This window comes from Citrus sinensis, chromosome 3, assembly GCF_022201045.2.
Source record: "Citrus sinensis cultivar Valencia sweet orange chromosome 3, DVS_A1.0, whole genome shotgun sequence".
In the NCBI taxonomy this organism is placed as follows: Eukaryota; Viridiplantae; Streptophyta; class Magnoliopsida; order Sapindales; family Rutaceae; genus Citrus; species Citrus sinensis.
The window spans coordinates 48,757,690-48,769,944 of NC_068558.1; the positions used below are offsets into that span (position 1 = coordinate 48,757,690).

A 12,255-nucleotide genomic window follows, 5' to 3' on the forward strand; every position below is an offset into this window, starting at 1 on the left:
TAAGCATTAGGGATTCAATGAGTCGCTTAATAATAATAATCAAAGATTGTGGAGCCGTGAGAATAGAGAGAGGGTGTGGGAACAAGAAAGCATATAACAACAACAAAAGAATTTAAAATAAAAAGAAAAAAAAAGTACTGAAACTGAAACCACCTCTTTTCTCTTTTGTATTCCTTCTTTTCGCCGACTGTCTTCTTCTTCTTCTCTCTCTGTGTTCCCCAAGAGGTGAAGCTTTTTTCAGCTTATCGTATCTTCAATGGAATCTCTCTAGATTAATTATTTACTTATTAATTAATTTCACGTCATAGTCTCTCCAATTTTGTCTGATTAGAGCCTAGGGTTTATTTTTATTGTTGCATGAATTGTGGTTCTCTCGCTCTTGTTTTGGCGTTGCTGGACTATATGATGAATTCTGTTTTGTTGTTTTTTTATTTTAATTTTAATTTTTGTTTATTATTTATGGTTTAGCTGTGGATTCCATTAATTTTGCTGTTTGAATTGTTCCCACTCATGTTCTCGATCAGTACGCGTAAAGTTTAGCATGTCTAGGGTATAAATTGAGTGACTTTGCTTTGTTCATGTTTGGCAAAGAATGATTTTTTTTTTTTTTTTTTTTGCCCCTTGATGTCAAATAACAGGAAATAATGCACCAACTGCTGCTTTGTGTTGGGTGGATAACAGAATAAAGTGCAGGGAATGGGAGGCTGTTGTTGTTCTTCCAGGAAACCTCATCTGCATGGAACGCCTGTTTACTACTATGTTAGTAACATCATCATTCTTATTATGCTCTTGTTTCATTCTGTTTGAGTTGTAACAAGCTATGTTGCTTAGTTGAGTTGTGTTGTGCTGTCTGGCTTGGATTTGATATGGGATCAGGGGAAGGCTATCTGCCTCACCTAAGAATTTTTTTTTTCTTTTTTTCTTTTTTGAATGGTTGTGATTGGATATATGAGGTTTGGTCCAAAGCAGAATGAGAGATTTGACTGAGTGACAAGTAGTCAATTGTGCCTTATGTAATGAGTTCATGTGAAAAATTTGGGTTGGTGTTTTGTTTTCTTGATATCAAGGGCTTAATTGGAAAGATTTATGATCTGGCCAGTCGGAAAACACTGCTGGAAGTTATGTATCAAGGCATACAAACTTTACCCCCTTTTCTGCCCTGTTGGACATGCCGGCCTTTGCGACAAGTGATGTTAGCTAGATGGAAATATGTTAATAGTTTAATATTGTCTAAACAGGCCTGGGTGATTTTTTTTTTTTTAAGAAAAATAATCTTTATAGAATGCTTTTTTTGGCAGTGTCCACCAGCTCTGGAAGAGCGGGAGTCGTTAACATCTCACAATGGCACAGCCTCTACATTCACAAGAGGACTCCTGGTTGATTTCCATCTGGAAGCATCTACACCTGACACTTTCCGGGCCCCACCCTTACCTTTGCCATACGATGTTGTTTTTGGTTGCCCACCCTCAACAGACTCAGAATCCGTTGGAGAAACTGTCAGTGGTGGTAGTTTTGAAACATTAGCTACGTGTGAAGTTGTTGAGGATGCAGACTGCAAAACTCAAGCTAGTTCTTTGATTGCTTCACCAAGGAAGTCTGAAGTTTCGCAATTGAATGTATTTGCAGCATCCGAAGAGGAGGACACTTGTCCCATTTGCCTTGAAGGTGTGGTTTACTAGTGTTTCACGTGCTTTAATTCTATTATCTACTCAATGACAATTTGCTGGTGAATGGCAGTAAAGTCCAGCAGCTGATAATTAATGCTTAAAATTATGGGTTCTTCCGCCTGCAGAGTATGATACAGAGAATCCAAAACTTATCACAAAATGTGAACATCATTTCCACCTATCTTGCATTTTGGAGTGGAATGAAAGAAGTGAATCCTGCCCCATATGTGATCAGGTTTGCCTCTTGCAATTACTTGTATGTGCAATATCTAGGTGTTTTTTCAATTCTATTGTTTAATTGCCATATATTTAAGAGCCTGGTTCATTCGTTTTCTCTTTACTCCGTAAAATAATACACATTCTGCATCATTTTACAGGAATCTTTAATCTGAGAAGTTAGAATTTTTGGAAAGAAGAAAATGATTGAATTACTGAGATACATGTACTTTCAAATGTAATAACTTTTGAGCTAATTAGATGTGTATTGTTGATGCTTGTAGATTGCTTGAACCTGAGCTTTTAATTTTTGAGGATTCAATTGAATTTGTAGGTTTGTGTTGGTATGTTGTGCACAGCATGTTCTCATGAACTAATGAAAGTTTGTTAATCTTTATTTTCTCAGGAAATGATATTTGATCATACCTTTAATTAGTAGCAAGTCTACTTAAAGATGGGAGTTTCTTTGCTATCTGAAATGAATGCTTGCTGGTTTAGTAGATTGCAGATGCATGTCAGTTTTGTTCCACGGAAGATAAACAGATGGTGTTGACAGATCCATTTTGATTTAGGTTCTAATTATTTTGAAGGATGCAGTGTTTCGATATGTTATTGTTGCCATGGATCACTCCAAAGTGCAAGGGACGAAGTTTTGATACAGCATGCTGGCTTTTTATCGAACCCTTTGAATTGTTGGTGGTGTAGCTGCTGTTTTGCCTGAGAAAATCATACACAACCATATGCTAAGTATGAAAATTTGAAAACATAGTTTTGCCTTGTATTGTGTTGATAAAATATGTCTTGTACAGTTTTTGTATTTTGAACCCTTTTTAATGACGTTGTTTGCTGCATAATCGTGGCTTTTTTTTTTTTTTTTTTTTTAATGAGTTTTTGTAATCTTCACAAACGGGGTCTTTTGAGTTTGGAAATTTTTTTTTTTTTTTGAATCACTAATATTATATTATCCAAATAAAAGTCTACTCATATTTACATAAGACATTTACTGAACTACCTAGATCAAGTTGTATTATAACATAGCTTAGAGTTGTATTATGATACGCAAAGTCTCTTTCGAAGAGGCTCGAAGAGACTATTTGTTGTCTATGTGTTTATGACAATATTTAATAAATTTCGGGTACACAAGCCATAGAAATTATGAGCCCAAACTAATATAGAAAACCAAAGAAAATAAACTCTCATAGCCAATTACAGAAACCTAATTTTATAATTTAATTGATGTAAATTGTGTGCTCATAATTGATAATCTTAGAATTGATAGGTATAATTGCTGTGGAGCGTCAATAATAAATCTCTATAATTAGAAACCACAATGCTAATTCTTTTTTTTTTTTTTTTAATGTGTTATCACATTCATTTCCCTTAAATTCTTTTAGGTATAGTTGAATATTATTCACGGATTAGTAGAAAATAAAAATTGATTTTTTTTTTTTATTCAATCTATTGCCCAGTAGATTCTTTTCTTACGTACAGGGTATACTCTAAGTAATCAAATCACTTACATTACTGTTTAGATTGAAATTCAGTGAAATTGGTACCGAGTTCGTTAATGCTGTTCGACAATCACTCAATTACTGAACGCAAGTCCACTGTCGTTGGTGTCAAAAATTTGGCTTCGACTAGGACTTTTGACACCCTTCAAAATTACTCAGAAAACCATTTTTTATTGAAATTATAAAAATGATCAAAGATAGCTTAATTCATTTCTTATTTTAAATGAAAATTCAATCAATGCTTAAATAATTTATTCTCTTAACAAATTTTTTACATCACCCCATTTCACTATATTTCTGTATTTTAAATTTTAATTGAAAATTTTTTTTTTGACAAAATTATAAGAGCTTAGAGTTATGGAGATAGCAATGATATAATGAGAATAAATTTTTTTAAGATTTTAGAATCTGTATATATTTTATAAATAAAAACTTAAAGAAATAGATAATATCTATTTTTGGTTGTGTTATTGATGAGAAGATGATTTTTTTTAATATTTTAATTTTTATTTTATAAAATGAGATATTTCAGGAAAAAAAAAAATCAAAATGGATGTTATAAGGATTTTAGTAGCGCGTAAAAAAAAACTCCATTTTCACACGCTGCGTGTTAAAAGTTCCACCCTTTGGTTTAATATCGAAGCACGCCACTGGCAGGCCGAACCAAGTCCAACATAGTAGCTATCAAGTAACATGCCAATTTATTCCCAATTCTTATACACCTTAATTAATTTAAGTTAATAACTCAAGATTTTTGTCAAAATTTTAAATAAAACATTAGCTACGTGTGAAGATTTTGAGGATGCAGACTGCAAAACTCAAGCTAGTTCTTTGATTGCTTCACCAAGGAAGTCTGAAGTTTCACAATTAAATGTGTTAGCAGCATCAGAAGAGGAGGACACTTGTCCCATTTGTCTTGAAGGTGTGGTTTATTTAGTTTTTTATGTTCTTTAATTCTATTATCTACTCTATGCCAATTTGCAGGTGAATGGGCAGTGAAGTCAAGGAATAGACAGTGAAGTCGAGCAGCTCATAATTAATGCTTAAAATTATGGGTTCTTCCGCTTGCAGAGTATGATACAGAGAATCCGAAACTTATCACAAAATGTGAACATCATTTCCACCTATCTTGCATTTTGGAGTGGAATGAAAGAAGTGAATCCTGCCCCATATTTGATCAGGTTTGCTTCTTGCAATTACTTGTATGTGCAATAACTAGGTGTTTTTTTTTTCAATTCTCTTGTTTAATTGCCTTATAATTAAGAGCCTGTTCCTTCCGTTTCTCTTTTCTCCATAAAATCATGCACATTCTGCATCATTTTACAGTAATCTTTCATCTGAGAAGTTAGAATTTTTAGAAGGAAGAGAATTATTGAATTACTGAGATACATGTACTTTCAAATGTAATAACTTTTGAGCTAATTAGATGTGTATTTTTGAGGATTCAATTGAATATGTAGGTTTCTGTTGGTGTGTTGTGCACAGCATGTTCTTATGAACTAATGAAAGTTTTTTAATCTTTATTTTCTCAGGAAATGATATTTGATCATACCTTTAATTAGTAGCAAGTCTACTTAAAGATGGGAGTTTCTTTGCTATTTGAAATGAATGCTTGCTGGTTTAGTAGATTGCAGATGCATGCCAGTTTTGTTCCATGGAAGATCAACACAGATGGTGTTGACAGATCCATTTTGATTTAGGTTCTAATTATTTTGAAGGATGCAGTGTTTTCATTATGTTATTGTTGCCACGGATCACTCCAAAGTGCAAGGGACGAAGTTTTGATACGGCATGCTGGCTTTTTATCGAACCCTTTGAATTGTTGGTGGTGTAGCTGCTGTTTTGCCTGAGAAAATCATACACAACCATATGCTAAGTATTGTGTTGATAAAATATGTTTTGTACAGTTTTTTTTATTTTAAACCCTTTTTAATGTCGTTGTTTGCTGCATATTCTTGGTTTTTGTTTTTTTTTTTTAATGAGTTTTTGTAATCTTCACAAACGGGGTCTTTGAGTTTGGAAATTTTATTCTTTGTTTTTTTTTTTGAATCACTGGTATTGTATTATTCAATTAGAAGTCTACTCATATTTATACGAGACTTCTATTGTGCTATTTAAATCAAGGTCTATACTCTATTGTGACATAACTTAGATTTTTACCTTTACAAATATTGAAGGGATAGTTATTTCACCTACAAATTAGTGCGAGATGTATTTACCTCTACTTTATTTTTAAGGGTAGTTACCCTGACTGCATATGATTTGATAAATTTTAAAAAGGTGATGTATTTTTAAAAATACTCAGGCGAGAACAGTAACGTAATTATAAAATAACATTTTTGTCCCTAATAATTAATTATAAAATAACATTTCTACCCCTATAATAAGCCACAAAATGATATTTCTATCCCTGCAATTAGTTACAAAATATGTTTTTACCCTTAATTAATTATTTTTATTTTTTAAATAGAAAAAATATATATAAAAAAATTACATCTAAGTGTAATTAACAAGTTTTTTTTGTTAAATCAAAGTCAAACTTTGCGATTAACTTTAATAAGAAAATTTTGTTTGACACAACAATAAAAGTTTTTTAAAAAAATTGTATGATTTGAAAAAAGGAAAAGCCCGTTGATTAGACTTATAATTTTTTATTTAAAAAAAATAAGTGAGTAGGGATAAAAACATCATTTTGTAACTAATTGTAGGGATGAAAATATCATTTTGTAACTATCATAGGGGTAGAAATGTCATTTAAAATAAATTGTAGGGGCAAAATGTTATTTTGTAATCAAGTTCCTGTTCTCATTAAAATTAATGGCAAAGGTAATGAATTATCACTGACTCTCGAATATTCTTGAAAAATATGTCACTTTTTTAAAATTTGTCAAAACGTGTATCTCATAAGGATAATTAACCCTTATTTTTTATTAAGAGAGGAATGTAAAGTCTATTCAAAGAGACTATATGTGTTTATGACAATATTTAATCAATTTTAGGTGTATAAGCCATAGAAATAATGAGCTCAAACCAATACAGAAAACTATAGAAAATAAACTCTCAAGCCATATTACTTAAACCTAATTTTCTAATTTAATTGATGTAAATTGTGTGCTCATTTTTTATAGTGTTAGAATTGATAGGTGCAATTGCCGTGGAGTGTCAATCTTTATTATTAGAAACCACAATCCTAACTCTACGTTTTTTTGTTTTAATGTGTTATCATATTCATTTTCCTTAAATTCTTTTAAGTATTGTTGAATATTACTCACGGATTAGTAGAAAATCAAAATTGATTTTTTTTATTCAACATTCTAAGCAATCAAATCGCTTGCAGTATTGTATTGATACCGAGTTGGTTAATGATGCCCGACAACCATAAATTTAAGTAGTTATCTATTCCAATTCTAAAAAAGTAAATGCACCGTAAATTTAAGTTCGGGTCTCTGTTTTGAGCTTGAATGTTGGGGACTTCGGGTGCAAGTTTTGGTTTCAACCTCAATCTCTCACTCTTTCAATTCTGAATGCTTGGCACCATGTGTCAATTCATAACAATTGTTGTAGAGTTAAGATTATGTAAAGGGTTAATTTCGAATTATTTCTCTTTTAAATTGACTATATTTAAATCACAATTCACATCTCTTGTTTTTGAAAATCTCAATTTAACCTCCATTTTTGTTAAGAAGAGAAAAAAAAATCATTACCCACTCCTATTTTCCCTTATTTTTTTGACTAAATATAAGGATAATCTAAGGTTTTAAAAAATAAAGGAGGGAATGAAAATAGTTAAGAGGATGGAAATCTAAAATTCACCCCAGTTAAAATAACAATGATAATTACCATTATAGTTAAAATAACATCACAATTATAACTATAATTGTAACTATAATGGTAATTGAAATAGTTTTTATAATTGTAAGTGTAATAGGGCCGAACGTCCATAGTCAAAATTAATAAAGAGAGGACAAAAATGAAAAAAAAAAATTACAGATTGTTGCAGCATAAAAAATGAAGAAGAGGGTTTTTGTTTGGAAGAGAATAAGGGGGATGTAAACGTAAATTTATTTAATGGTGTACGCCCATAGCTAATTTTTTTTTTACCCAGTCACCGACATATTTATCCAAACAATCTAAACCATCGATTGAAAGCAGCATCGGACGGTTCTCGTTTGTTGTCTCCACGTTAGAATTGTCTCCAACGTGGCTGCGAATCCCTACAAAGAAACCGTTGATTGACAAGGAAGTATTGTAAAAAAGAAAACAGTTACAGAGAAAAATTTGTAAAAAATAAAAAAAAAACCGAAATGCCTACATTATCGCTCCAATTAAACAATCACTTAAAAATCAACGTGCATAATGAACGGGGTAGCCGCAACTGCCGCAAAAGCGCAAACCCTTCCTTAAAATTGTACAATGAAGAAGTTGCTTTCAAGCTCAAAACGCAATTCACTTAGAGTGCCAGTATCAACTCGGCGTCAGATAAAATCATTTGCAGTGTTTCAATAAAGACACACCGCGAGAAGATCTGAAACTCTGGTAAAATATTCAATCATTTTTCATTGTATCATTATTTTTTTAATTTTCTATTTTAATACAAAAACTATACTACAAGGGCTCTAGAAATCCTATAGATAAAATTTAAATATACTAAAAGTAAACATCCACATGTATACTTAACGAACACTAACACGTATACAGAATAAGATATTTAAATTAGAATCATAAAAATTTTGATTATAATTATTAAAATTTTACCTAAATAATATAACAATAGCCATCATTGTGCCATCATTTTAAATAATTTATTTTTCAATAGTATCATTCATATTCTTTTCCAAATTTAATTAATTTGGTATTGATATAGCTATGCTTAATAAATTATTAATTATTTTCATATGACTACAAATTCGCATAAGGCCTCAAATATCTTTAAGCCGCCCCTAAGTAGTAGGGTGGGGTGTTTGGCCATTTGTGAACAACATTTACTGTAGATGAAAAAATTTGAACAAACTTCTGCTAGAGTTAGCTATTGGTGGTTGGGGTTGCGCTAATTCATGAAACTCTATTTATTGTTTTTGAGTAATATGTTGGTATTATAACTTTTTCCCCTATACTCGACTTTGGTTGTGTTATTATGTAAAAGTCATGAGAGAGGAACCAAACGTAAATAGATAATTTTTTTAGGTTATTTTTGACTTTTTACACTTTCACGAGGTATATATATGTAATCGGGTATAGATTTGGTATTTAAGCACAAATCAAATAGGGCATATTTAAATATAAAAAAAACTTGCTTCTATTGGCCTGATTTGTGAGAAAAGAAACATATATCTATTTAGATGCCCATATGAGAAATATGAGAAGGAAAAAAATTTGGATACTTGTCCAATGAGTTACAAAATTATGTGCTTGGTGGCTCCATAAAAATAGTTGAAATTAAAATTTGATAGGAAAGCCTTTAATGGGAATTGTGCGACAGAGGAAAGAACTTTTTTTCTTAGCATTTTTGTTTTTTTTTTTTTGACTCAAGAGTCTATGGATCCTAATTCTTATTTCCTATATGAATTGCAGACAACTTTGTTTAGTTCTCTTACTTGTATTCTCATTAACTAAAAGGGTATGAATTTGATTGAGAAGTGTTCGTCTCTATGAAAAAATAATAATAATAAAAGCAAAATAAGCTGCTCAATTATTATAATAAATGGTGTGCAAAATTCTGTTTGTTCTAGTGCATCTGTGCATAGCTTGTCAAAAAAATGCTGTTTGTTTAGCTGGGTGAATAACCCTCACTAGGTTACTACTTTACTTTCTTTGTAATAGGTCGCACATTAGAATTTCCTTGTTGAAAATAAACTACTAGTTACCAAATTGAAAAGTAGTACCAATCATCGCTGCATACACTATTAGCTTACCAGTTTCATTGTTGGGTTTGCTGGTTATATTATTGTTGCAAAGTATGTTTTGATATTACTTAATTTGTAGAGAAGAAAAAGGTAGCTTAGAGTTCCTTAAATGCTAAGTTAAAGTTAAGTACGTTTATCAATTAGCCTTGAATTTACAAACTTCAAATTGTTTAAAAAAAAAAAGAGCTTACAAACTTGAAACCTCTATTTTCAATGATTAAATTCCATGAGTGCTTTTTGTTTGTTTATGAAAGGGTGATGTCTCATCACGGTTTTGTTGCTGCAAGTGCATTATTTTCTTTGTAGTAAAGTGAATCTTTGATGTATTTATTAAGTTTAATGGAGCAATCCTAGTTAATTTTGATGATTTATATATGCATTTAATTTCATTTTTAATAATTCATGTGCAGGAATTTATGGATTCTTGGCTTTGCTTGGACTTATGTTTTGCGCAATTTCATTTGGGATCAATCTACTTTTAATAATTCATCTCCGCTGTTGGCACTCCGTCTCTGCTACCATCTCTGCTCGCTGGTACCAGTCTTCAATTTTTCGATTTGAGTCAATTGTGAGTGTGGTTCTTTTAGTTTATTTTAGATCCAAATCATATTAGACAAATAGGATGATTGTTTCTTGAGCTCTGCATTTGTATCTTATTTTAGGACTATTAGAGAAAGGAATGATTTGCTATTGGGAGAATTGTGTGGGATATACCCCATTTCCTTCAAAATACCTAATATATACCTAAAATTATAACACTCTTAAATTTCACACATATATACTCTAAAAAAGTAGAGAAAGTACAAAAATAACCACAATTAAATCCTCATAAAACTAAACACAACTCCTCGAAGTCGGATAAATAGTCGATAATACTAGACTTCAATCAAACCATACACAATTAGTAATTCAGCATAAATTCTCGACTTTTTCATGTTAGTCGGGTAAATAGTAAAGAATACTCAACTTCAATTGAAATAAAAAATTATCTGAATTTTTTTTAATTTTTTCAAATAAGTCGAGTAAAGAGTTGAGAATACCCGAAATTTCATTTGGAAAAGTTCGTTGTTTTGCGCAATTTCATTTGGGATCAATCTACTTTGAGGATAAACACTTGTAGTTCAGAGTTAACATTGTTGTAATTAGAGCTTGTTTTCATAAAATAAGTGTAACTTGAAAGTACATTGTACACTATTGAATTTGATTTATCTCCAGTAAGTGTTAATGTATGATGTCTATCATGTAATTTTTTTATAATTATTTTATTTAATTTATAATTATTTTTTTATAATTATAAATAATTATAATTAAGTTACATATTATAATTATTTATAATATGTAACTTAATTATACAGTAAAAACAATGATAATGTAAATTTTTTTCTATTAATGCTAATACTAAAACTTTATCATTATGTGATCTATTATAATTATTTTGTTTAAATTATTTATAGGGTATGTATATGTATTAATTAAATAATTATTTTTTTACTATGACTTAAATGTTTAGTAAAAAATGTTTTTTAAAATAGTACTACCGAACACATATTTTCTGTTTTTATCTTTTTCACTTGTGTCTACTGAACACATATTATTATTTTAAGTTTTAAAATACAGAATACATAAAATAATACCTGACGCATATTTAAATTTGAAACATAACAACTGTAAAATATTATTCTCATTTTCATTTTTATTTTCAGGAAATATTAATTCAGAAACAATACCAAACGGGCCAAATGAACTTGGAAGTACATACGTGGTGGTAAGATTAAATTTAAAAATTTAAATAGCTTCTGTTTTGCCAGTGCCGGCAGTGCAAATTAATCTTCCATACATGCTTTAACTGAAAATTGTTCTTGATTCAGGTGACAATTTTGGTGGTTGCTGGACGTAAAGGTGACAATATATTTTGGCAGCAAGACCACCACTGACAGCAAGAAAGACTTGAGAAGGACCTTGGAGCATCTTCAGTACATATCTGACAATGCGAATTAAGAAACATGTAAATATTTATAGTCTTCTATCACAAGCTTAGGCCTTACCGTCTAGTTCATTAACTAATTGTGGTAATTAATCTAATATGCTTCAATTGATATTAGAATATGCATGTTCGGTATTTTTATTAATTCCATGCAGGCGATTAGTGTTTTTTTTTTTTTTGTTCGAATGGAGATACGGCCGCAGAGAAATGTAAAACAAAGATCAAAAGTTCAAAACCTATGTAAAGAGCTGAATCTTTCATCCGGGGGGGGGGGGGGGGGGCAGGAGAAGCAACAGTTGAGCAATGCAGAAGTGAACAAAAAGAAGAAAGAAGAACAGCAAGAAAGGAAGAAGAGCACAAAGACAAAAAAGAACAAGAAAAAGCATAAAACGAAGAGCACAAAGATTAAGCGAGAGACGAAGAAGCAACAGTCATCATTCAAGACAAATCCAAGACAATAAACTGTAAAGCAATCTTCACAATTTTAAGTCATTGCAGTTCTTCTTCAATCCGCATAAATTAAACAATGTCAAAACCAATAGTATATATGTTTCTTGCTCAAATCTGCCCACACTTAACACAGAATATGGTCGCAACTTGCTGTTATAGGCATATATAACTTCTTTAGTAGCCCTTTTTTTGTTCTTTTTTCCGAATTTGAACGTTAAGACTCACAGAAGGCGAATTATCCAATATTTATACAGTGTTTAAATATTTTGGGCCTGTGAACGTTGCTCGTTCACATTCGAGCATTTCCAATAAACAAAAAGACGCATTGTGTCCGTAAACCATAATGCTGACAACTCGCACAACTGTAAAGTTCTATCAACAAGAAATAAGCTTTCCCCATTTTTCAATTTAATATATCATACCTTTATGGGAAGACTGAAGAAACGGCGAAGAGTCAAAGGATAGGTTGAGTAGATTGACCTTTTAGGCCATAGGCCAATGAGAAATAGACACGAGTTACCAAA

At 31.0% G+C, this 12,255-nt stretch overlaps 1 protein-coding gene across 3 annotated transcripts; it reads left to right on the plus strand.

Moving 5' to 3' along the window:
- The first annotated feature begins 39 nt into the window (after nucleotides 1-39).
- On the plus strand, nucleotides 40-5,060 carry LOC102612420 (probable E3 ubiquitin-protein ligase RHB1A). Of its 3 annotated transcripts, none has more exons than XM_052439048.1 (5): nucleotides 40-225; nucleotides 639-759; nucleotides 1,299-1,665; nucleotides 1,793-1,902; nucleotides 4,927-5,060. In XM_052439048.1, the coding sequence occupies exons 2-5, from the start codon at nucleotides 697-699 to the stop codon at nucleotides 4,954-4,956; spliced, it is 570 nt and encodes a 189-aa protein (XP_052295008.1). In that variant the 5' UTR covers nucleotides 40-225; nucleotides 639-696; the 3' UTR covers nucleotides 4,957-5,060. The 3 variants fall into 3 exon arrangements, with proteins under 3 accessions (XP_052295008.1, XP_015389701.1, XP_006491150.1); XM_015534215.3 differs by lacking the exon at nucleotides 4,927-5,060 and adding an exon at nucleotides 2,045-2,227; XM_006491087.4 differs by lacking the exon at nucleotides 4,927-5,060 and adding an exon at nucleotides 2,290-2,737 and having other exon boundaries at nucleotides 41-225.
- The last annotated feature ends 7,195 nt before the right edge of the window (nucleotides 5,061-12,255 follow it).